The 27292-nt window shown below is 38.6% G+C and overlaps 1 protein-coding gene across 1 annotated transcript in view; it reads right to left on the reverse strand.

Annotated features, from left to right (window-relative positions):
- LOC117345324 (cationic amino acid transporter 2-like) overlaps positions 1-27292 on the reverse strand; it is a 60820-nt gene that overhangs the window by 27823 nt on the left and 5705 nt on the right. Inside the window, exons 3-4 of the mRNA XM_033908391.1 lie at positions 6167-6289; positions 1738-1857 (exon numbers count right to left, since the gene is read on the reverse strand). Of these exons, the coding sequence (XP_033764282.1) occupies positions 1738-1857; positions 6167-6284 (238 nt within the window). The 5' untranslated portion in view covers positions 6285-6289. The remainder of the gene's footprint in view (positions 1-1737; positions 1858-6166; positions 6290-27292) is intronic.

Genomic DNA, 27292 nt, shown 5'->3' on the forward strand with positions numbered 1-27292 from the left:
TACTGAATCAGTGTCTTAAAGCATTGCTCCTTTTAGATATCACATTCCCCGACTGTTTGAGTCAAGGCTCCACTGTGCTTCAAGAAGTCTGATGTTAGACCTCTGTTGAAGTAGCCTGGACCGAATAAAGAGAAATTGGGAACAAGTATCATCCGGTATCATTTCTATCGTTGATTCAATGGAGCAGATCGTGTCCCTGTGTCTAGAGACTTATCTCCATGGAAACAGTCCTTACGACATCCTGCTCTTGTTTACAAATTGTAATTCAGTCACAAAAACCAAGAATTCAGTTTTTTGATCGCTTTCCTCTTCACCGACACAATATCTATGATAATCTAACCATACGTATAGATTTCCATATTCTACACCAGGACACATTTGGTCTATATATACATATATATTTAATAGATTGATGTGTAACCGTATGTTACTGTTGTGTAGGTATATAATACACATGATATACCTGTACCACATATAAAAATAACTTTCGCTTAGTTTCATTATTTTAAACATTATCAGCATGCATCTCTTTGACATCATCACTTATTATGTACATGATACATAAGGGGATTATGTTAATAAGGTATAAGGGGAGATAACTAGACTTCAATAAATTACATCAAAACAATGTACATTTTGATACAATTTTGTTTGATATGCTTCAAACCGCCGGTTTGGTTGTCTGGTATTTTACCAGAATGGGGTTTGTATGGTAAACGAAATTTCCAAACTAATGACGAGAGCCTCTACCTTTTATTGCCATGACTTTTCCTAATCTCACCTAGTTCATTAAAATCTGGTATTGACCATGGCCTGCCACCTATATAAAGTTTACATAACATCACTAATCCATGTGTCTTTGCCTAACACTTTTCTTGACGATTTTCTTGTTTCCCATCCTGTCAACATGTCACCATTGCAAACTTTGTATATCAGCGATCAAGAGCTTTGATCGTGACCAATATTTGGTGGTATGATTGTGTCAGATCTGTATGTAATTTATAATGTTATAATTAATTTTTCTTTGTTTTCATGGTAAATACTCAAATGTGATTGGTCGAAAAATTCTTTTCATTCTTTCATGAAAGAAATTCCGAGAATGGCGCGAAAAATGTGACGTCACAATACGACAATTGACGTTGCGTATTGATTTGAAAAAAAGAATCCCATTTAAAACCAGTAAAATTGAACATAAAACATGTTTTAAATTAGAAAATCATTTTCCAAAAATAATTATAAGCGTTGATATCAATTTTTTTTTAGTTTCATCGGGGTATGAAACAAATTACGCGGATTCATACAGTTTGCAAACAAAATTTGTTTCATACCCCGATGAAACTAAAAAAAAAATGACATCAATGCTTAATAACATTACAAATTGGTTGTGAGAACCCATAATATGACACACTCTAACACCATTATTAGTCTCTAGGTCGTTTTATTCATGTAAGAACGCCAAAGATATCATTGTAGGTAGTACAAGTTCATTTTATCGGAGGTGATACATGTGCAAAAACGGGAGAATAAACGGACATACGGAAAATTCAAGAGCGGATGAAAGTAGGTAAATATAAGGTACACTTCTTACAGATGTGTTACATTTAGATTAAACTTTGAAATGATTTTCTTTCGAGAATAATAAAACAAAAAAAAATAAAAAATTAAAAAACTGAAAAATTGATAAATAAAAAACAAGAAGAAAGTATGATGATTGTTATGTATCATTGTATTCCTTACCTGATAAAAGGGCCGCCACACCGGAAAACAATACAGACAGCACAGTGGAAGGTCCGGTCTGATGTTTGACAACATGTGTGATTATGACGTATACTCCAATACCTAGAGACCCTCCAACGCCTACAACCAATCAAATAACACCCAGTTATAAGGCATCATCATCATCATCATCATCATGCTACAACACAAACAGTATCATCATCATCATCATCATCATCATCATCATCATCATCATCATCATCATCATCTCCCCAATCAGTCACCATATAAACAGACATCTCTCCAATCAGTCACCATATCAACAGACATCTCTCCAATCAGTCATCATATCAACAGACATCTCCCCAATCAGTCATCATATCAACAGACATCTCCCCAATCAGTCATCATATCAACAGACATCTCCCCAATCAGTCACCATATCAACATACATCTCTCCAATCAGTCACCATATCAACAGACATCTCTCCAATCAGTCACCATATAAACAGACATCTCTCCAATCAGTCACCATATAAACAGACATCTCCCCAATCAGTCACCATATAAACAGACATCTCTCCAATCAGTCACCATATCAACATACATCTCTCCAATCAGTCACCATATCAACATACATCTCTCCAATCAGTCACCATATAAACAGACATCTCTCCAATCAGTCACCATATAAACAGACATCTCTCCAATCAGTCACCATATAAACAGACATCTCTCCAATCAGTCACCATATCAACATACATCTCTCCAATCAGTCACCATATCAACAGACATCTCTCCAATCAGTCACCACATCAACAGACATCTCCCCAATCAGTCACCATATAAACAGACATCTCCCCAATCAGTCACCATATAAACAGACATCTCTCCAATCAGTCACCATATAAACAGACATCTCTCCAATCAGTCACCATATCGACAGACATCTCCCCAATCAGTCACCATATAAACAGACATATCCCCAATCAGTCACCATATCAACAAACATCTCTCCAATCAGTCACCATATCAACATACATCTCCCCAATCAGTCACCATATAAACATACATCTCCCCAATCAGTCACCATATAAACAGACATCTCTCCAATCAGTCACCATATAAACAGACATCTCTCCAATCAGTCACCATATCAACAAACATCTCTCCAATCAGTCACCATATAAACATACATCTCCCCAATCAGTCACCATATAAACAGACATCTCTCCAATCAGTCACCATATAAACAGACATCTCCCCAATCAGTCACCATATAAACAGACATCTCCCCAATCAGTCACCATATAAACAGACATCTCTCCAATCATTCACCATATCAACAGACATCTCTCCAATCAGTCACCATATCAACAGACATCTCTCCAATCAGTCACCACATCAACAGACATCTCCCCAATCAGTCACCATATCAATAGACATCTCTCCAATCAGTCATCATATCAACAGACATCTCCCCAATCAGTCACCATATCAACAGACATCTCCCAATCAGTCACCATATCAACAGACATCTCTCCAATCAGTCACCATATCAACAGACATCTCCCCAATCAGTCACCATATCAACAGACATCTCCCCAATCAGTCACCATATCAACAGACATCTCTCCAATCAGTCACCATATAAACAGACATCTCCCCAATCAGTCACCATATCAACAGACATCTCCCCAATCAGTCACCATATCAATAGACATCTCCCCAATCAGTCACCATATCAATAGACATCTCTCCAATCAGTCACCATATAACCAGACATCTCCCCAATCAGTCACCATATAAACAGACATCTCTCCAATCAGTCACCATATCAACAGACATCTCTCCAATCAGTCACCATATTAACAGAAAACTCTCCAATCAGTCACCATATCAACAGACATCTCTCCAATCAGTCACCATATCAACATACATCTCCCCAATCAGTCACCATATAAACATACATCTCCCCAATCAGTCACCATATCAACAGACATCTCCCCAATCAGTCACCATATAAACAGACATCTCTCCAATCAGTCACCATATCAACAGACATCTCCCCAATCAGTCACCATATCAACAGACATCTCTCCAATCAGTCACCATATAAACAGACATCTCCCCAATCAGTCACCATATCAACAGCCATCTCCCCAATCAGTCACCATATCAACAGACATCTCTCCAATCAATCACCATATCAACAGACATCTCTCCAATCAGTCACCATATCAACAGACATCTCCCCAATCAGTCACCATATAAACAGACATCTCCCCAATCAGTCACCATATCAACAGACATCTCCCCAATCAGTCACCATATCAATAGACATCTCCCCAATCAGTCACCATATCAATAGACATCTCTCCAATCAGTCACCATATAACCAGACATCTCCCCAATCAGTCACCATATCAACAGACATCTCTCCAATCAGTCACCATATCAACAGACATCTCTCCAATCAGTCACCATATCAACAGACATCTCCCCAATCAGTCACCATATAAACAGACATCTCCCCAATCAGTCACCATATCAACAGCCATCTCCCCAATCAGTCACCATATCAACAGACATCTCTCCAATCAGTCACCATATAAACAGACATCTCCCCAATCAGTCACCATATCAACATACAACTCCCCAATCAGTCCCCATATCAACAGACAACTCTCCAATCAGTCACCATATCAACAGACATCTCCCCAATCAGTCTCTACAGGACGTTTTTGCTGACTATTGACGATGTCAGTCTATAGAAATTCCAGTGACAGTCTGTATTATCAGCCGGTGATAAATATCGTGTGTTATACAACTGGACAAACAACATCACACAAGCAAAACGAACATCAGAAACTAATTACAAACCACTCTTCAATTCCATCGTTTAATGAAATTATCCAAGGGAGCAAAATCTAAATTTGATTATTGCGAATTTTGAATTACAACAATCGTGCACTCCAGCGCACGTAATCATATTACCGCTACCTAATTAGTGAATATCACGTGCAGTATACGTCACATGACAAACACCGGCAGTGTCGGGTAACGTCACTTAAGCAATTGCTGTCATACATGGACAAGGCCTGCCGAGTGTCGAGAGCAATCTACACTGAACATTTCTTCAGTATCACCAAAACCACATATGACCAGACAAAGGTTCTAGGTGTCTGATATATATGTGTGTTTGCGTGCCTCTCGGGACTTTCACGACCCTGACCCTTGCTAACGAGGCTTAATGGTAAAAATATCGACACATGCGTTTGGTTTATTTTGTTTAACGTCCTATTAACAGTCAGGGTCATTTAAGGACGAGCCAGGTTTTGGAGGTGGAGGAAAGCCGGAGTACCCGGAGATTTTTCCAGCGGCCTACGGTCAGTACCTGGCAACTGCCCCACGTAGGTTTCGAACTCGCAACCCAGTGGTGGAGGGCTAGTGATAAAGTGTCGGGACACCTTAACCACTTGGCCACCGCGGCCCCTCGACACATGCGGCGCCCTGTGTGTTCAATAATGATGGACCTCGTTATAGCGAGTCTGGGTCACGTCATACTTAAACTAAACTTGTACACAAATCACATTTTCGTTAAAAACTGCGTCCATGCACGTTCATCTTGTCATACTACAAAGCGTGTATGATATTTGTGATCACGGTTATCCTCCTAGACACAATCAACGAGTGACCTAAGTATTGATCGGACTGGTCTTTACTGACCGAGCTTTGCTCACCGTTTTGTGCCTTCAGGAATCTCGTAACTCAATTAGCGCGAGACCTTTACAGCGTTAGGCATATTTGTTTCACATCCGAACGGCTATAAAGATTGCATTAAGTTACTTTTATCGTGTATGCATGGTAAAATAGACCAACAAGTCACTGTACTCTTCAATGGACCATTCCAGGCTCGTCTTAAGACTTTTATTGAGAGTTTGTTGACGTTCAGAAATTCTATGAATACAGTCACGATGAAATCTTACCCAATGTTTCCTAATAAGATACTGTCACCTGAGATTAGGGAAATTACAACTAGCTCGTCCTACTTAGGTTTGGTTTGGTTTGTTTTTGTTTAACGTCCTATTAACTTGTCTGTTTAAGGACGTGCCAGGTTTTTGAGGTGGAGGAAAGCCGGAGTACCCGGAGAAAAACCACCGGCCTACAGTCCGTACCTGGCAACTGCCCCACGTAGGTTTCGAACTCGCAACCAAGAGGTGGAGGGCTAGTGATAAAGTGTCGGGACACCTTAACTACTCTGCCACCGCGGCCCCTAGCTCGTCCTACAGGTTGGTGACAAGCGACACATAACCACGCTTAATAAAGGTATTAGGTATTATTGTTAGCCATGAGAGAGTCTGTATATTATCAGTGATTATTTATACGATATATCGTGATACATTTCATTTTTATATCCTGTTGAATCACAAGTTGATCTCGTACTTACCTATCCCAACCAGGTCGAAGATGTTCAGTCCCCTTTTGAGTCGTGAATCTTTCAGGGTTTTGTTATCAATGGTTTTCCTCCTGACGATCGCGCGACAGAACCGGCCCAACATCTCCATGTTATCTGTAACACATACAGAAAGACATCAACACACTACAGAATTACCAAGACAAGCATTAGACACCAAACTTTCATTACCATTGGTGACAAAGTTCAAACAACTGTGGTTCACAAGGTCAAACAGTTGTGGTTCACAAGGTCAAACAGTTGTGGTTCACAAGGTCAACCAGTTACGATGACATGGCCGATCAAATAGTTGCGGTTCACAAGGTCAAACAGTTTTGGTTCACAAGGTCAAACAGTTGTGGTTCACAAGGTCAAACCGTTTTGGTTCACTTGATAAACTGTGTATATACGGATATGCGTTTTATTTGTTGCTATATTTGTCACACTATTACCACGTGATGTAATGGGTGTATTTAATGTATTACGTTATTTGATCTGTCCTGCAGGAAGGGCGTAAGAATTGTACCTACTGCCCCCATTGCATAATCGTAATGGGCGAAATAAGAGATTTTCTCTTCTCTCTAGTAACTATATTCTTCCTAATGTATCCCATAACACTGCCTCACTTTTGGCCTTAGTTGAGCGTTAGCCCCTCTGGGGAAGGATTTGGCCCCTGGCCCCTGGCCCCTGACCGAGACACAAAGGAGTCGATAAAAATGGCATTCGCAACTCCTGCTTAGCGCTCCGTATATTTGAGAGTGGGACGCTTGGTTTGCCCATCGTCAATATAATGTGACCAGAGGAGTGTCCTGCTGTGTGTATTCGGCAGTATGTTTCAGTGAGATAACACTATAAAGTCGACATCAGCTCCGCCCTATCACAAGGAGACATCACACATCACATACTTCACGCATGCATCTTGCACATAAGTGATGCTGTCCTTAAATGACCTTAGCTGTTGATAGGACGTTATAAACAATATCAAACCAAACAAAATGTCAAAAATTGACACTCATTTTGACATCATTTTGCATATGATCTTCATTGTGATTATGTATAAATTATTCACAAACGAAGGCAATACTGCTGATGTATACAACTTGTGACGGCCGAAGAAATTACGTTTTTGGCAAATCGCATTTCTCTTGGTACCAGAAAAAGTGATGTTTTGAGTTAAAAAAAAAAAAATAAAAAAAAATAGAGATTGTGTTTGATAGGTTAGATAGTTCTACGTTTATCTATCTAAATAAGGATTTTTTTTATTGCTAAAATTTTAATTTAAAAAAATCCCTTCATCTTCCCTAAATCATAATAAAAACAGTCATGGTTTTATGTCTTAAGGACCCTCTTCTCAGTGAACACAACAGACTGACGATAACAGGGATAGATATTGTCGTAAAAAAAAGAAATTCACTCAGTGTGACAGTCTTCGCCGTCCATTTATTATCAATCTCTGTAACATGAAATTGAAACCTGTTCAAAGTTTGGTATGGTGTGTATAATATAAGATCTCGTAACATCAAACACTTATGTAACATTTTTGTGAACTCGCGGTTAACTCTACCTCATGTTGGTACCCAAGTGATCCATTTTCGCATAACTCCGATCTGGACAGTTGCACAAAAAGTGTCGGATTCATTAATTGTTCATGAACCAAATCCATTAATCTGATTGGTTCCGACGGAATTTTATCGGAAAATCTTACCAACAAGAACGCCGTTTAAGCGCTCTGTGTTAATTTTGTTTGGAAAAATGGCGAAAATACACACTCTTTTGCCGTTATGTGGGCGCGGTCATTTTTGTTAGATTGTCTACCATTGTCAGTACCGTCATCTCGTTGGATGAGTTCCATTGAATAAAAAGCATTTTGATTGGTCGATAAAAATATTAATATTCATGTCAAACTGATAGTTTTCAAGACACTTCCCCCACGGGTTAATGCAGACTCAGCGTATCTATGTACAATCCAAAAATTCGAACAGACAGGTGATGTGTATTGTACACAGATATAACAATGTCACCGTATATACCACAGTTAACGAGAGGACGATACCGACAATGACTTGTGGTTAACGCTGGTCAGTTATTATAACCAGATTCAGTTATACATTAATTTGACTTATTCCATATTAATAAGTATTCAATACCAATAAGTATTCCATATCAATAAGTATTCCATATCAATAAGTATTCAATACCAATAAGTATTCCATATCAATAAGTATTCAATACCAATAAGTATTCCATATCAATAAGTATTCCATATCAATAAGTATTCCATATCAATAAGTATGCCATACCAATAAGTGTTCCATATCAATAAGTATTCCATATCAATAAGTATTCAATATCAATAAGTATTCAATATCAATAAGTATTCCATATCAATAAGTATTCAATACCAATAAGTATTCAATATCAATAAGTATTCCATATCAATAAGTATTCCATATCAATAAGTATTCAATACCAATAAGTATTCCATATCAATAAGTATTCCATATCAATAAGTATTTAATACCAATAAGTATTCCATATCAATAAGTATTCAATACCAATAAGTGTTCCATATCAATAAGTATTCCATATCAATAAGTATTCCATATCAATAAGTATTCCATATCAATAAGTATTCAATACCAATAAGTATTCCATATCAATAAGTATTCAATACCAATATGTATTCCATATCAATAAGTATCCCATACCAATAAGTGTTCCATATCAATAAGTATTCCATATCAATAAGTATTCAATACCAATAAGTATTCAATACCAATAAGTATTCCATATCAATAAGTATTCCATATCAATAAGTATCCCATACCAATAAGTGTTCCATATCAATAAGTATTCCATATCAATAAGTATTCAATACCAATAAGTATTCCATATCAATAAGTATTCCATATCAATAAGTATTCCATATCAATAAGTATTCAATTCCAATAAGTATTCCATATCAATAAGTATTCAATACCAATAAGTATTCCATATCAATAAGTATCCCATACCAATAAGTGTTCCATATCAATAAGTATCCCATACGAATAATTAGGTGTTCCAATTACTCGATCTGCATCTGGGCCCAGTTGTTCAAAAGGTGATTAGGCTAATCACATTTTAACAACGTTTTTCAAATCCTGATATAATAATTTCTGGTAGAACTAACTTGACAAAACTTAATGAAATTCTGTATTCTTAATTCTCTTCCAACTGGCATAATTTAAAGATGATATACTCACAGGTTTTGCAACAAATGAGAAATGATTTTTTCACTAATCAAGTGATTAAGCTAATCACCTTTTGAACAACTGGGTCCTGATGTCAGTCTGTATAATATCTGATTAAATTCTTTATTTCCTACCAGATGATACGAGTAGACTATCTAGTTATATTTCTCCAATGTCACACACAAACTTTGTATCTATATTTAGACATTGTGGCTACCATTGTTACCCACCTAGTCTATATACATACACGGTAACCCGTTGTTTAGTTTATTTTAAAATCTACGGAGACGTTCGGGCAAGCAGGTGAATTCTGTATAACGCCATATGAATGCCTAGTCGTAACTTTGCCCAAATCTTTACGCCATGTGTTGCTAGACAGCAGTAAGGATGAAGATGTGAGGATTTGACCTAATTAAGGACGACGTAGAGAAGATGATGCTGTGAATAGCTCCCGTCACCCATGGAAATATCTCGCATTCCCCACGGAGCTGGAGAAGATTTTATCATTCACCATCCGGTCACTGTGTCCCAGTCCATCACGTGACGTGATATATTACAAACTGTTGTCACGTGACATTCGCCATACCATGCCGACTCATTCACCAGGGAGGAGTTGTCTGGTCGCGGAGAACTAGATATGTAGTGACCAAATCTCATCCCTATCATTATGACATTTTACAGGATGTTGCACGGAGAAAAATTCAGCCGGCGCGGCAGATGTCGTAAGGTAGAGGACAAGTCTGTTCCTATGTCAATCGATATGCTATCAATTATTCATCTGTTGAGAGAATTATGTTTTCGCGCAAACGGATTTAGTGTGAATTCAATTTCTGACTAAAAGGACAATTCACAATGAAGAAATTAAGTGGTAAAAAAGATAAAAAGTAAAAAAAAAGTTATACAGCGAGACGGGAATCTCGGTAACGACACTTGTCCTTCTTTGCCCAATTACTGGGATCTTTTAACAGCCTTCTTAGCGATAATATCATGACTGTTATTGCCATGTTTGTACCATAAAACATTTAAACGTGGATGTTTGATAACCATTCCGCATAAAAATAAAACGAAGACGTCGTCAACATTCCACAAACAACAATACTCTCGATGGTGACAAAGCTACCTACCTGGAAGTGTAGCGTATTGTAAAACTGGCTACCATCCAGTTGTACATGATTTACAATCCGTTATATCGACAAATCATTCGATGATTATTTGTCTGTGACAATGATTCTGATGTTGATGACTGTCATTGACCCCTACATCGCGTCTCCTCGACATAATTGGTCATTTCCACCTACTTAAAGCGATCATAACTGTAAAAATCGTGTTGTAATATATTACATTGGTAATATTCTTCTACAATGTATAATAAAACTAAGACTTTCTCTTAATTACGAAAGTTCAGTGTCCGTAACCAAGTTTTGTAAATTAATGCGATACAATAACATTACATACCGCTCGTAGGACGAACGCTACGCACTGCGCATGCTTAAAAGCAGAATATTACCCCTCTTGGGCCCCGCAAAGCTTAAGGTTATCACATTTCGTTGAAGTGAACGAAACTTACAGCCCATTGCTATGTTATATTGTAAAACCCAATATTGATTACACAAAATACAATTATATTCTCCAATTAGAAATACATAGCAAGGCGGAAAAGCGAGTAGAATCTTCAAAACGTGTCTTTGTTAACACATTTATTAACCTCTTAATCCATTTCCATTTTTGAAAACTAACGGCGCGCGGACTCGTGATGGACCGCGGTGGCCGAGTGGTTAAGGTGTCCCGATACTTTATCACTAGCCCTCCACCTCTGGTTTGCGAGTTCGAAACCTACGTGGGGCAGTTGCGTGGTACTGACTAAAGGTCGGTGTTTTTCTCCGGGTATTCCGGCTTTCATCCACCTCCAAAACCAGACACGTCCTTAAATGACCATCGCCTTTCCAACTAATGACCTGTGGCTTATTTCATATTTCAATCCCAAGAACTGTTACATTATATAGTTTATTTATCTATGTCATAACGGAATTTACCAAATTTGTCTGTTTCCTATAATAGATGTGTAGAGGGGATTTAAAACTCCCCTCAAATTGATGAGCGGCAGCTGTGTGCTAATATATCAAATACGTTGACGATAAAAAGTAAACATCATATTATGCAATTACGGAAATGTGCTGAGTTAGCAGTTTTAATTCAGGCATGTTCACGTCCAATCAAGACAACAGCACTGCTTTCTTGTGTCGCAGTACGGTTGGGAATGGTGATAAGGTTGTCCTCAAATACAATTGTCAGAGACTTGATGCAAACACGAACAACACGGTTTGATATAGCGACTCATTATAAATGTTATAGTTATTTATAAATCTGTTAACCAATACAATAGTCTCTAACTTTGACAGCGCCATGTTCGTTCGGAAGCAGGTGTATTTTATACAGATACCATGGTTAGAGTAAGTTCTGATTGGAGTTTCTCCCATAAGCTTTGCCCTGTTGCACATTTTCTGTTGCTAATCAGACGTGCTATTTTTTAATCGTGGTTTCCATGGGTGGTGGACAACCTTCCATATGGTTGTTAACAGCCTGGGTATGTTCTCTAAATGACAACGACAGTGTCATTTTAAACAATGATGATTAATATGTTTAAATTCCAGTTGACAAGGTGGCATTTGGAACGAACTGTGCCCTTCTGTTGGCTACTGAACCAAACTCATCAGAGAATACCGGCATTTTAATGACACCGCAATTATTAATCACAGCCGATCAAAACAATGCAAAAGTACAAGCAATACTATAGATATGAAAGAAAACACAAAAGGAAAAGTAGACCAGGTGTCCCAAAGAGGAAGCGTCTTCTGCCTCATCGACGACAGCCGTCATACAGATATAGGTCACGACGACACCCGCAATACAGATCTAGGTCAAATCGACGACACCCGTCATGCAAATCTAGGTCACGACGACAGCCATCATACAGATCTAGGTCAAATCTGGGTTAGGCCACATTCTCAAAATAAGAAATAGGTTGGTGGCAAATATAGCGAATAGCTTTCGAGAACTGATGAAGACCCTGCCAAATAGTTTCATTTCTCTCTCAGACATAATATATTTTTAATTTAATGTATTAAAGAACAGTCAGCTATTCATCATTTTGATCGTGGATACACTTCTGAAATTGTAATCATAAGCACTGCTCTTCTACATCTTTGGTAGTAGGTGTCCATCACAACACTACGGTTCTCCTCGCATGAGGTTACCGTACTAGTGTCTCCGTATGTCGGGAAGACTTTGGTCAAAGTTTTAGTCATAAATACAAAAAAATATAGAAGTAAATTTCTAATGAAAAGATTTAAAAGGTGTATGAACAGTTGATTTATTCCTCAAAAGACAGCAAACCGTGTTTTACATCGCTACCATACATTTGCGAATTAACGAGATGCCATGAGAATAGAAGCCGACGAATGGGGAATATGAGCGACCAATGATCTTTCTCGTTCATCTTTTCTTAGAAATAAAGGGAGATCGCATTAGTATAGGTGATTGTACCGACCTGTTGACGGTGTATAAGTGTATCGAGTTCATAGTAATCGTCTTCCCGTAATCCTGTAAGATTAATGGTCCGTTCAATGTGATATGAAATGCAAGTGATTTCGGGAACAAAAAAACAAAAAAAACAAAAACAAAAAGACTAAAAAAACCCCAAAAAAACCCACATCGTTGCGCGGCACTAGTGGCACGCATTTACAGACCATTATGATTTGTTTTCACCGTAATAAAGTTTACAATGACTCGATCTCTGGGTCACAAACTTTACGAATTAACTGATTTCAGTGGCTGCAATGCTGAAGCTTTATGTTCCTCAATTTGTACAATGTAATAAACATTTAAGTTATAAAACATTGATTATGATTTATTTACATTCCATAATTGGTAAAAGCAATGTTTATAACATGGGATTTGTGAAGAAGTGATTGCATTAATGGGACATAGGACCAGGTAAAATCCAGACACAATGAATTGGACATGGGACAAGGTCAAATCCAGACACAATGATTGGGACATGGAACCAAGTCAAATCCAGACAAAATGATTGGGACATGGGACGAGGTCAAATCCAGACACAATGAATGGGACATGGGACAAGGTAAAATCCAGACACAATAATTGGGACATGGGACAAGGTCAAATCAAGACACAATGATTGGGACATGGGACGAGGTCAAATCCAGACACAATGATTGGGACATGGGACTAGGTCAAATCCAGACACAATGATTGGGACATGGGACGAGGTCAAATCCAGACACAATGATTGGGACATGGGACAAGGTCAAATCCATATACAATCCATTGGGACATGGGACCAGGTCAAATCCAGACACAATCCATTGAGACATGGGACAAGGTCAAATAGACACAATGATTGGGACATGGGACGAGGTCAAATCCAGACACAATGATTGGGACATGGGACTAGGTCAAATCCAGACACAATGATTGGGACATGGGACAAGGTCAAATCCAGACACAATCCATTGGGACATGGGACCAGGTCAAATCCAGACACAATCCATTGGGACATGGGACCAGGTCAAATCCAGACACAATCCATTGAGACACGGGACAAGGTCAAATCCAGACACAATGAATTGGACATGGGACAAGGTCAAATCTAGACACAATGATTGGGACATGGAACCAGGTCAAATCCAGGCACAGTGATTGGGACATGGGACCAGGTCAAACTAGACATAATTAATAGCTATAGCCTGATTGGAATTTGGGACCATGCCAAATTTAGAAACAGGGAATACCCTGATGGGCCATGGTACCAGGTCAATGACTATATAATTAGAGTGACTGGTTACATTTACTCTTATTGTTTAAATCATTTAACGCCCCGTCGTGGTGTTCTCCCGAGAGTTGGTGTGCAACAATGTACTTTTCCGTGAGCGATATCAAGGTTGTCCGTTCTAAAGAATATTATCAGTTGAGCACAACTTTTCCCTCGTTACAAGCACCGAAGTATATCCATATGTACACGCCATAAACGATTAAATAATGCACAATTCCTTACCTATTATGGCTCATTGAGCCATTTACATATCTTCCTAGTTAGAAACCTTGTTGGTGGTACAATGGACGAACAAAGACCCATTGTTTTAGGACACATATGCAATGATGAGTGAAACTAGATTTACAAGAGTTCAGATATATCGGCCGAAATAGGAAACAAACGGAACGAATCAATCAATCATAGCTGAAAACAAAGAACGACGACAGCGGAAAACAATGAAGGACGAACAAAGGAATTGTAGTTGAAAACAAAAACAAATAAGGCCGGGATTCGCTTGATTGAAATTTGACTTCCGATCAACAACTGCAGTCATTTACATCTATTACACAGTAACCCATGTATGTGATTTGTATTTGTCTCTCCTAGCGAGGACACGAAGAAATGGAGTGAATATATACATTTTATACAACAAAAAGGCGACCGCCACAGGAAATGGAGAGAATATATACATTTTATACTACAAAACACGAGCGCCACAGGAAATGGAGAGAATATATACATTTTATACTACAAAACACGAGCGCCACAGGAAATGGAGAGAATATATACATTTTATACTACAAAACACGAGAGCCACAGGAAATGGAGAGAATATATACATTTTATACTACAAAACACGAGCGCCACAGGAAATGGAGAGAATATATACATTTTATACTACAAAACACGAGCGCCACAGGAAATGGAGAGAATATATACATTTTATACTACAAAACACGACCGCCACAGGAAATGGAGAGAATATATACATTTTATACTACAAAACACGAGCGCCACAGGAAATGGAGAGAATATATACATTTTATACTACAAAAGACGAGAGCCACAGGAAATGGAGAAAACATATACATTTTATACTACAAAAGACGAGCGCCACAGGAAATGGAGAGAATATATACATTTTATACTACAAAAGACGAGAGTCACAGGAAATGGAGAGAATATATACATTTTATACTACAAAAGACGAGAGCCACAGGAAATGGAGAGAATATATACATTTTATACTACAAAAGACGAGCGCCACAGGAAATGGAGAGAATATATACATTTTATACTACAAAAGACGAGAGCCACAGGAAATGGAGAAAACATATACATTTTATACTACAAAACACGAGAGTCCCAGGAAATGGAGAAAACATATACATTTTATACTACAAAACACGAGAGTCACAGGAAATGGAGAGAATATATACATTTTATACTACAAAAGACGAGAGTCACAGGAAATGGAGTGAATATATACATTTTATACTACAAAAGACGAGAGCCACAGGAAATGGAGAGAATATATACATTTTATACTACAAAAGACGAGAGTCACAGGAAATGCAGTAAACATATACATTTTATACTACAAAGGACGAGAGTCATAGGAAATGGAGTGAACATATACATTTTATACTACAAAAGACGAGCGCCACAGGAAATGGAGGGAACATATACATTTTATACTACAAAACACGAGCGCCACAGGAAATGGAGTGAACATATACATTTTATACTACAAAACACGAGCGCCACAGGAAATGGAGGGAACATATACATTTTATACTACAAAAGACAAGCGCCACAGGAAATGGACGGATGGATTATAGACTGCCATCGAGATGAAGAAAAAAGCTGAACTATTGAAAACGTAATGTGATAGAGAAAACAGAAAACCCGACATATAAGAAGGACGTTGTAATGGATAATGGGAAAATAACGATATACTACGATACCTCAGTATTGGGCTATTGGAGAGTATACAATGTAATATCCGTGATAAGAGACAATTAAAATGTATTGAAATCCGTGACGTCAAATAGGTACCAACCTTGGCTCTGTGGCAATTCGTTATCCTGTTCGGTATCATAGATATGTAATATTGCCAGCCTAAGCAGTATTACCAACAAAGAGGTAACCTCCTCTGATATATCTGTGATAACGATAACACAATGTCCTTACCTTCGCTCCAAACCGGCCCGGTATGGATAGCACATCATACTTTGATGTTTTACAATGGTCCTGGAGTGACCACTAAGTTGAGCAGTACCTACAATAACCATATTACTTTGGTGATTGCGTGCATGCCTATAAGTCACGTGATCACGTGACCTTTACTTCACCGTCTAATTATCCCCAAAGTTCTAGTTGTGAGTCCGACATGCACTTGCAATTTTCCGATCCACATGTACTACCATTTTATACGTACATCGATAGAATCACATTTCCTTAAAATCTGTATCAAACCGTAACGATACAGTGGTAGTGTAGCGAGTCAGTACGAAGTATGTGTTCATCTATGTGGGAATACATGGTATTGGTACATGTGTGTGACACGAGGTATTGGTACATGTGTGTGAGACACGAGGTATTGGTACATGTGTGTGTGAGACACGAGGTATTGGTACATGTGTGTGTGTGAGACACGAGGTATTGGTACATGTGTGTGACACGAGGTATTGGTACATGGGTGTGACACGAGGTATTGATGTGTGAGTGAGACACGAGGTATTGGTACATGTGTGTGTGAGACACGAGGTATTGGTACATGTGTGTGTGTGTGAGACACGAGGTATTGGTACATGTGTGTGAGACACGAGGTATTGGTACATGTGTGAGACACGAGGTATTGGTACATGTGTGTGACACGAGGTATTTGTACATGTGTGAGACACGAGGTATTGGTACATGTGTGTGAGACACGAGGTATTGGTACAAGTGTGTGAGACACGAGGTATCGGTACATGTGTGTGTGTCACGAGGTATTGGTACATGTGTGTGAGACACGAGGTATTTGTACATGTGTGTGAGACACGAGGTATTGGTACATGTGTGTGAGACACGAGGTATTGGTACATGTGTGTGTGAGACACGAGGTATTGGTACATGTGTGTGAGACACGAGGTATTGGTACATGTGTGTGAGACACGAGGTATTGGTACATGTGTGTGTGAGACACGAGGTATTGGTACATGTGTGTGTGTGAGACATGAGGAATTGATACATGTGTGTGAGACACGAGGTATTGGTACATGTGTGTGAGACACGAGGTATTGGTACATGTCTGTGTGAGACACGAGGTATTGGTACATGTGTGTGTGTGAGACACGTGGTATTGGTACATGTGTGTATGACACGAGGTATTGGTACATGTGTGTGTGTGTGAGACACGTGGTATTGGTACATGTGTGTGTGTGAGACACGAGGTATTGGTACATGTGTGTGAGACGCGAGGTATTGGTACATGTGTGTGTGTGTGGGACACGTGGTATTGGTACATGTGTGTGTGTGAGACACGAGGTATTGGTACATGTGTGTGTGTGTGAGACACGTGGTATTGGTACATGTGTGTGTGTGAGACACGTGTATTGGTACATGTGTGTGTGTGACACGAGGTATCGGTTCATGTGTGTGTGTGAGACACGAGGTATTGGTACATGTTTGTGTGTGACACGAGGTATTGGTACAGGTGTGAGTGAGACACGTGGTATTGGTACATGTGTGTATGACACGAGGTATTGGTACAAGTGTGTGAGACACGAGGTATTGGTACAAGTGTGTGAGACACGAGGTATTGGTACATGTGTGTGTGTCACGAGGTATTGGTACATATGTGTGTGAGACACGAGGTATCGGTACATGTGTGTGACACGAGGTATTGGTACATGTGTGTGAGACACGAGGTATTTGTACATGTGTGTGAGACACGAGGTATTGGTACATGTGTGTGAGACACGAGGTATTGGTACATGTGTGTGTGAGACACGAGGTATTGGTACATGTGTGTGAGACACGAGGTATTGGTACATGTGTGTGAGACACGAGGTATTTGTACATGTGTGTATGACACGAGGTATTGGTACATGTGTGTGTGTGTGAGACACGAGGTATTGGTACATGTGTGTGAGACACGAGGTATTGGTACATGTGTGTGTGTGTGAGACACGAGGTTTTGGTCGATAGGCCAGGAACAAAACATGTAAGTCTGGGCTAGAGATTATGAGACATGGAATGCGTGTGAACTCTACACTGCATGTTACGTGTTATAAATAAATCAACTACTCCATTGATTGATGCCCATGGGTATCCCCTTGTTCATCAACAAGTCAACGAGTGTGTTTATACCTAATTAATAAGGTTAGTTTTAATCAATATCGGTGGAATAGTTAACAAAACTATCTCGGTATTATTTCAGGAAATTGCTCGTTTTAACTGCGTATTTATGAATTTTGTATGTGAAAATTGATCACCTTATATGATGGTAGGTACGATAATGTTACTCTGTCTATGGAATCGATATTGAAATGGCTCTATTAAACCTGACCTATACGGTGTTGTTATTTCTAACATAGATGTAAAACGAGAAATATGCCCTGAACTCAGATTTAAACAGAAATGTTCTCCGCTTTCGGACGCTAAAACGGCTATCCAATCTAGGATAAGTCACAAACAATTCGTGTTTGTGTCACGGGTTTAAGACGACATTACGTCATATTGTGGCTTCATCCGCTCGGTAAATGGATTGTAGAGTACAGTAAGGGGTTTACACTGCCTACCTCTATATATATAACTCTTAATACACAAGCTTGTGAATTGTATTAACGTCGCGTAAAACGCCACCAGGTATGAAAGACCGAATTCCAGTAATCCTCTCTGGGTACAGTGGTAGGCTAATCACTAAATACTATTCTTAGGTAGGAAGTTCGGATTCCCATATAAAACTGTGCATTTTGTGATATGATGAAGATCAATTTTGATATAACCAAATGTAATTAATCAATGTTACGTGGTATATAAAATAGATACTTACACCGGTCAGTGGTTGTTAAGGTAACACGGCGTGTTTGGTTGTCTGACCAGTGGTTATGAAGTTAACACGGCGTGTTTGGTTGTCTGACTAGTGGTTGTGAAGGTTACACGGCGTGATGGGTTGTCTGACTAGTGGTTGTGAAGGTTACACGACGTGGTGGGTTGTCTGACTAGTGTTTGTGAAGGTTACACGACGTGGTGGGTTGTCTGACTAGTGGTTGTGAAGGTAACACGGCGTGGTGGGTTGTCTGACTAGTGGTTGTGAAGGTTACACGGCGTGATGGGTTGTCTGACTAGTGGTTGTGAAGGTTACACGGCGTGATGGGTTGTCTGACTAGTGGTTGTGAAGGTTACACGGCGTGGTGGGTTGTCTGACTAGTGGTTGTGAAGGTTACACGGCGTGATGGGTTGTCTGACTAGTGTTGTGACGGTTACACGGCGTGATGGGTTGTCTGACTAGTGGTTGTGAAGGTTACACGACGTGATGGGTTGTTTGACTAGTGTTTGTGAAGGTAACACGGCGTGGTGGGTTGTCTGACCAATGGTTGTGAAGGTTACACGACGTGATGGGTTGTTTGACTAGTGTTTGTGAAGGTAACACGGCGTGGTGGGTTGTCTGACCAATGGTTGTGAAGGTAACACGGCGTGATGGGTTGTCTGACTAGTGGTTGTGAAGGTTACACGGCGTGATGGGTTGTCTGACTAGTGGTTGTGAAGGTAACACGGCGTGATGGGCTGTCTGACTAGTGGTTGTGAAGGTTACACGGCGTGATGGGTTGTCTGACTAGTGGTTGTGAAGGTTACACGACGTGATGGGTTGTCTGACTAGTGGTTGTGAAGGTTACACGACGTGATGGGTTGTTTGACTAGTGGTTGTGAAGGTAACACGGCGTGGTGGGTTGTCTGACCAATGGTTGTGAAGGTAACACGGCGTGATGGGTTGTCTGACTAGTGGTTGTGAAGGTTACACGGCGTGATGGGTTGTCTGACTAGTGGTTGTGATGGTTACACGGCGTGGTGGGTTCTCTGGCTAGTGGTTGTGAAGGTTACACGGCGTGATGGGTTGTCTGACTAGTGGTTGTGAACATTCTGTACTGTGCACATATTCTAAATTAACATCAACATTCCGCACAGGGGACATATTCTAAGTCAATGTGTTATTTTAAAGATTCATATCCGGATAATGTAGAAACATTGTTGGAAAAATGCAAAAAGAAAATGAAAGAAAGGTTAAATTACTTTGAGACTGTTAACACGTGTAACGATATATTTATCGGCCATCCAGTACTACCGCCGGAACATTTACACTGTTTTTCTGCTTTTACATGCAATAAGGTATTGCACAATCACTTTAACAAAACAAACTGGTAATGTAATCCAAAACACGGGAAGGAAAACCGTAATTCCCAGGATTTGATAGAATAAAGATAGAATTTTTTAATGAAATATTTAATTGACTTTTACAAAACCTATTTTAAGTCATAATCGTTTATAACACGCATTTATTTAGTGGCTGGTAACAGGGAAAGCCACACAGTTCCATCGGTATTACTGCTAGCTTTCAAGTCTTAATGAGGCAACTCCTTGAAGGGGAAATGTAAACAATTTAATGGGTTGTAGTCAGATGCAAGTTATTATTTCTAAAATCGACAGATCAATTACTTTACGAAACAATGAATATTGAAATAAGGCTCAATCTTCGTACAAGTGTCTAGAGAAACACTCCATTTTTTAATAATTAGTTTTCAGGGAGAATATCTGCTCTCATTGCTAGTCTATTGTATACCCAGCGGGCCTTTCTCGTAGCGATTATAAAAATGCCAGCCACATCGTGGCCGTAAATACAGACTCCAATTACCGTTATGTCAACTACGCCCGTCGATCTCACACCTGTAGTCTTCCGTGGCGTGTTTCAGCCTATACACAAATACTTAAATCTTACGCCATGTTCTCAATTAATGCCCGTAATTAGGCCTCTCGAGAAAAACAAAGAACGCGTTAAGCATTCTTTATAAGTAAATAGTAAATTACTTCTTTAGGGCCCCATCACAACGTTCCGAGCAGGGCGTACATGCTTTTTGCATGGAACAATGTTTGCTAACTGGAGCAAGAATCTCGCTCTGACTTGGCTGCAGGTGCGCATGGAAGTCTAATATGCTGGCGCCAATTTTTGAACATGCCCAAAACCTGTTCCGGGTAAGTCTCGCGAGTTTGCCTGCAGATGTCCATGCAGAACAACAGCAAGAGCACTTATTGGGCCTAAGTCACAGGCAGTAATTACCTGCCTGAAGAAAGTCGGTTGGTCGTGGCCATTCATCATCGGCCAACATGGAGTCTTCTCTACATTCCATTTTGACCCGTGGGGGCACTGCCTTGAAAACCTTCGATTTGACATGAATATTTATATCAACCAATCAAAATGCTTCTTATTGATGAAGCTTTTCTTCTTCTGGAAAATAGAATCGGTATACCGAGTTGGTGGCGCCCGTATGTCGGCATTGTTTGGGTCCTGACATATTGCCATACGCACCAAAGAACATATAAAACGACGTTTCTGATTGGTCAGATTTTCCGTAGCCAATTTCTACGGAACCTATCAGATTACCGGATTTAGTTCATGAATAAATATGAGGCACGAACACGTGCCAATGTTTCCAAAGGATCGATCGGTGTTGCGCAGGTAAAGAACTGTGTTGGTACTGCCAACCTGCTGTAGCCTCTCATTTTTGCGGGCATGGAATGATGTATAAGAGGGAAATGAAGGCATGTTTGGGGGCCAGTAACTGCCTTACATTGATTTTGTCGGCGGTAAGGAGAAGACGCTTACCATCCCGGAACATGTGGTTCTATTCTCCTTGTACTTTTTAAAGGGTCTCTATACAATTATCAGTTTTGAGTCAGAGTTACGGTTTTGTCCTGATGTCGGTATTCTTTAATGTTTTATAGCGATAACTCAGCTTTAGATTTCTACTCACTGGTTTTTAGGATCATCAATGCTTAATGAAATATCTCAAATTACTTATTCGACATCTTTCGTATGGCAACCACAGATTTTTTTTTTCTGTCACCAAACTCTATAGTGATTTGTATAAATCTGAGAATGTGTGATCTTGTAACACTGTTTCGGTAGTTCGTTGTTGCAGCTGACTTTGAAAAGTCGACAAAAATATGTTTCTCAACTAAATTACACATTGGAAATTTTTACTGAAAACAACAACTAACTGAAAAAAAATTGTAATTGTAATTTACAATTAAAATCGCGGAATTTGAAAGTCGATTTTCAACCCTCTAGCTCATCAGTTTCTGTTAAGCAATTTCCTTGAAAAACCGAAATAGAAACTTGATCTTGGAGCAGGGTTATTTTTGTTGATTGTTTCCCGTTCTGTATTCCGAGCCTAAAGAGGTCTTTAAATAGCGTGTTTGATTATAACCGTTGTAATGAATGCCCTTTAGACGATCTATTTATTGTGTTCGAAAGTCCAAATAACAACGGCCAACCATATGGCGTGGACAACGAAATCCTCAATGGTCTAGTTAATAAGTAACTTTAAATGATAGTCTATCGCAATGGTTGCTGAATTGGTTGTTCTGTCCGATACTTCGTCACAATGTGGGAGCCGACTTTAAGTGGATTGTGCAATGCCACATAATTTAATATGAGATTTCCCGGTTGTTTTTGTAATAATTCCTATTTTCGAATCGACCCTCCTAAATTAACGCTCTAGTGTCTGTCATCTCGTTGAAGCCGCGGAATCCGCGAGAGTTCGCAATTAAGATTATTCACTGAAACCTTGATATACGCAGTCACATACTTCAGGTATCATTGTTTGGCTGGCAGTTTTATCATCTGGTCATATGTCCAAGAACTTTCAGTTTTGGCCACTACTCAGATGTGTGAGTGTTTAAAAAGAATCGCTCTGACTCAAATGTGTCGTTAACAAAGTAATATTTACAAAATTATTCATGTTTACAACAGGTTAAGATGAAATATATTAATTTACATGTCATAGATATTTGGAGAATGAAGGCGTGCTGGTATGCAAGACCAGATAAAATACAGACATTGGATTATTTTCATATTTTATATGTGAAATGGAAATTGACATGCCACTGTCTTTTGTATTCTGGACAGGTGAAACGGCTTATAGTTCGTTTATCGAGATTATTGATCTGTTTGTTGTAGGAAAAAATAATTCAGTATAACAAATCCTCAAGTGCAGTCAACAAAGGAGGTGGGAACCATTCATTTGGATAACGCTATCCTTCCCTACAATGTTCACTGTACAAATTCATGAATTTAATTTTGGCACCTGTCGATATTTCCACCCTCGTTTTCAGTATTTCATGGACATTGACTACATACATCATTAAATGTTCACTCTTTAAATGATGTTACTTAAGCAAGCAAGATTTCAAGAACAACCAATGGTCATAAAGTACATTTCCAAATATAGACACTTCACTTTTTTTTTTCTTCTAGATTATCAATCCATTTACATCTCTGTACAAACAATTCATTGATTCAGATTTTATCACTCATTTCAGTAAACAATAGCCTCTATATAAACCAGTTAAAACACAAAAGGGGATGTTATGTTATACAATAGATCATTCATGTCACAGCTACATGTACCATGCTGCGACCATGAGGATTGTGCTCGTCTTCTGACGTCATGCACCATTAAACATCCGGGTACGAACATCTGAGAGAGGCTCAAGGCCAGTATAACTCCCATGAATAAATAAAGGTACTCGCAGATGATCAACAACAATGATAAACATTTAGATGAACACAGCATTATGGAAGTGTGAATAATAAATGTATCAATACTACCAACGTTTTGAAGAGTAGGGTTTGCATATGGGTCATATCAACAGGAAGTAGAAAGGGGGCATTTAAACAGAAACAGGAAGTAGAAAGGGACAAATTGAATAGAAACATGAAGTAGAAAGGGGCCAGTTAGACAGAAACAGGAAGTAGAAAGGGGTCAGTATGACAGAAACAGGAAGTAGAAAGTGACAAATAATATATCAACAGGAAGTAGAAAGGGGGCATTTAAACAGAAACATGAAGTAGAAAGGGACAAATGGAATAGAAACATGAAGTAGAAAGGGGCCAGTTAGACAGAAACAGGAAGTAGAAAGGGGTTAGTTAGACAGAAACAGGAAGTAGACAGTGACAAATTAAATATAAACAGGAAGTAGAAAGTGACAAATTAAATATAAACAGGAAGTAGAAAGGGACCAGTTTAACAGGAACAGGAAGTAAAAAGGCACCAGTTAAACAGAAACAGGAAGAAGAAAGGGACCAGTTTAACAGAAACAGGAAGTAGAAAGGGACCAGTTTAACAGGAACAGGAAGAAGAAAGAGACTATTTAAATAGCCACAGGAAGTAGAAAGGACCAGTTTAGGTCCCATTATCACAAGTTCTCTAACTGATGTCGACTTATGACTAAAAAACGAATGACTCCTGATTTCGAGTGATCGTGATTCCGGTTAAATGAGACTATTGGCAGTGCCATGGTCGACATAATGTTGTTATTTTCGAACACCTGGTCTTATTCTCCTGATGATTTTGGACGGACGTTTTTTTTGTTTTTTTTTTTATTTATGTCTGTGTTTTGTCCTCGGTTTGTCGATTTGGAGTAAGAATTACGGTTCAATTCTATCATTTGTTTTTTCTGTTGTTCTCAAGCATGTTTCGGTATTTGCTAAAGGAGCAAAGAAGAAGAAAATGATATTGTGATGTTTTTGTAGACTCGACAGTGATATCCACTGTTAATGAAATATACCGATAAGTATATTACATGTATCTATTCACTCTGAGCGCATCTTATATGCTGATTTCTGAACATCTGATTTGGTGTCAGTTAGTCCTTATTGTCAAAGACGTGGATACATTGTTATGGGAGCTTGGACACAGTTTCCCGAATAACTGTTTCACTAAACAAATATTTGAGCTATTGGGTTGTCTGCAATGCAGTTAGCCAAGTTCCCAAGGTTGATTGATTGTATAATGAGATTTGTAGACAGATTTTTAGTCTTTACCTGACTACGCAGATTTGAAACCAATTTCAAAAGAAGAATAATATAAATAACCGGCTAGTTTTTGATTCCGATCATCGGTTGCACTGGATAGCCCCCCCATAATGGACGACATGTATCCATGACCTCCATTTCGAGATGACACACAGTGATAGCGACTTTTAATCTGCCTGATCAATTTTCTATGGAGGTTCGCTCACCAGAGAATGTGTATCACTCTTTTTCCCGCCCGCGATTGAGAACTCCGCTGACAAGATTTCTGTCTGCTCGCTAGGCACATCACCTGCTTACACTTGTACTCATAGTGTTTGTCTATCGGCTCCAGTGACACAGTAACCAAGGAGAGAAATTGGTCATCAGTCTCATAAAAGGACAAAAACGCATTTAAATATTATATAAATTTAAAGAAAGCTTTGAAAACAAAGCATGGACATTTAAGACCCTAGCCAGTAACCTAAAAGACCATTCATTCTTAGCAATAAATGAAAGGGGTAATTGACTCTTTGGAATTATCCACTATTTCATACGCTCGCATTAATTCAATTAACTTTTAGATAGACTCAATAAATTGTTAGTTGATGTACGGCACATGACCCCTTTGATTGCCCTCCATTATCTGCTACAGTGGTATGTCATTCCAGTGTTTTGAGTAACAGGGCAGGTATATTCTCTATGTCAAAATTATAAACCAGAAATTTAATTTTAAAGTTTCTGATTATGTGACAGAATCAATCGTCTGATCAATTATCTGAAACAGCCGTCTGATCAAATATATAAAGACGTTTTCTAAAATATCTTAAACAGTCGTTTTTTAAAATCTCTTTAACAGTCGTCTGATTCAATATCGAAAACAGTCGTCTAATGAAATATTGAAAACAGTTGTCTGACAAATTATCTTAAACAGTCGTTTTATAAATTATCTTAAACAGTTTTCTGACAAAGCATCTTAAACAGTCGTCTGATAAAATGTCTTAAACAGTCGCCTGATAAAATCTCTTAAACTGTTGCCTTTTTACACAACTTTCTCTCTTTATCAATTGATAGAGTATCCAGATACTCTGGGTGGTAATAGTTTGATATATAACTGCCATGACATAACGAGCTGATCTTAATTTGCAGTGGTGTCGGGTATTGATCGCTGGTTTTCTACTCGATCAGTTTAACAGCATTTCAGTTTAACTACTACCATACTCACTGTAATAGCTGACAAAAAACGTATCGTTATGTAAGGAAATAACCCAATATATCACTGACATTCTTACTACATGTACTTATGTAAGGAAATAACCCAATATATCACTGACATTCTTACTACATGTACTTATGTAAGGAAATAACCCAATATATCACTGAGATTCTTACTAATTCCATTGTGTAGAAATAAACTCCACTATTTTGCTAAACAGTCCTTCCTTTTCTCTGATTACTGATATGCAAAACTTGCATTGCTGTCATCATCAATGTATTGTAATAAGGGGGTATTTCAGCAGACTTCCGGTGTTCTAGTTGTAAATAATCCTGTTTATAAATAGTGAATCATTTCCCCATATGTTTTAGTAAGAACTTAACAGCTAGGTAAAGTCCCTGCAGACGGATCACGTTGAATATATCACCTTGGCGAAGTTTCTGTATAAAGGGAATCTCTCTTGTTTGGGCAGCTCAAATGATCTCAGAGAATGCAAACATAATAATCACATTGTTATATATAATGAACAATTAAATATGTTTGGCGCGCATACTCAATAACAGTACAAGTTGGTGTTTATTCGCTAGTTAAAAAGGAATATTACATTTCTCTTAAATTGTCAGTAATATACATCAAATATCAAATAATGATGTTTTGTGTTTTCCTATGTATTGATTCAGTTTATATATAACACTATCATACATTATTTGTATTTTAACATGTGTTCTCGTATTGATTCAGTTTATATATAACACTATCATACATTATTTGTATTTTAACA

The sequence above is a fragment of the Pecten maximus genome, chromosome 16, assembly GCF_902652985.1.
Source record: "Pecten maximus chromosome 16, xPecMax1.1, whole genome shotgun sequence".
Lineage (NCBI taxonomy): Eukaryota > Metazoa > Mollusca > Bivalvia > Pectinida > Pectinidae > Pecten > Pecten maximus.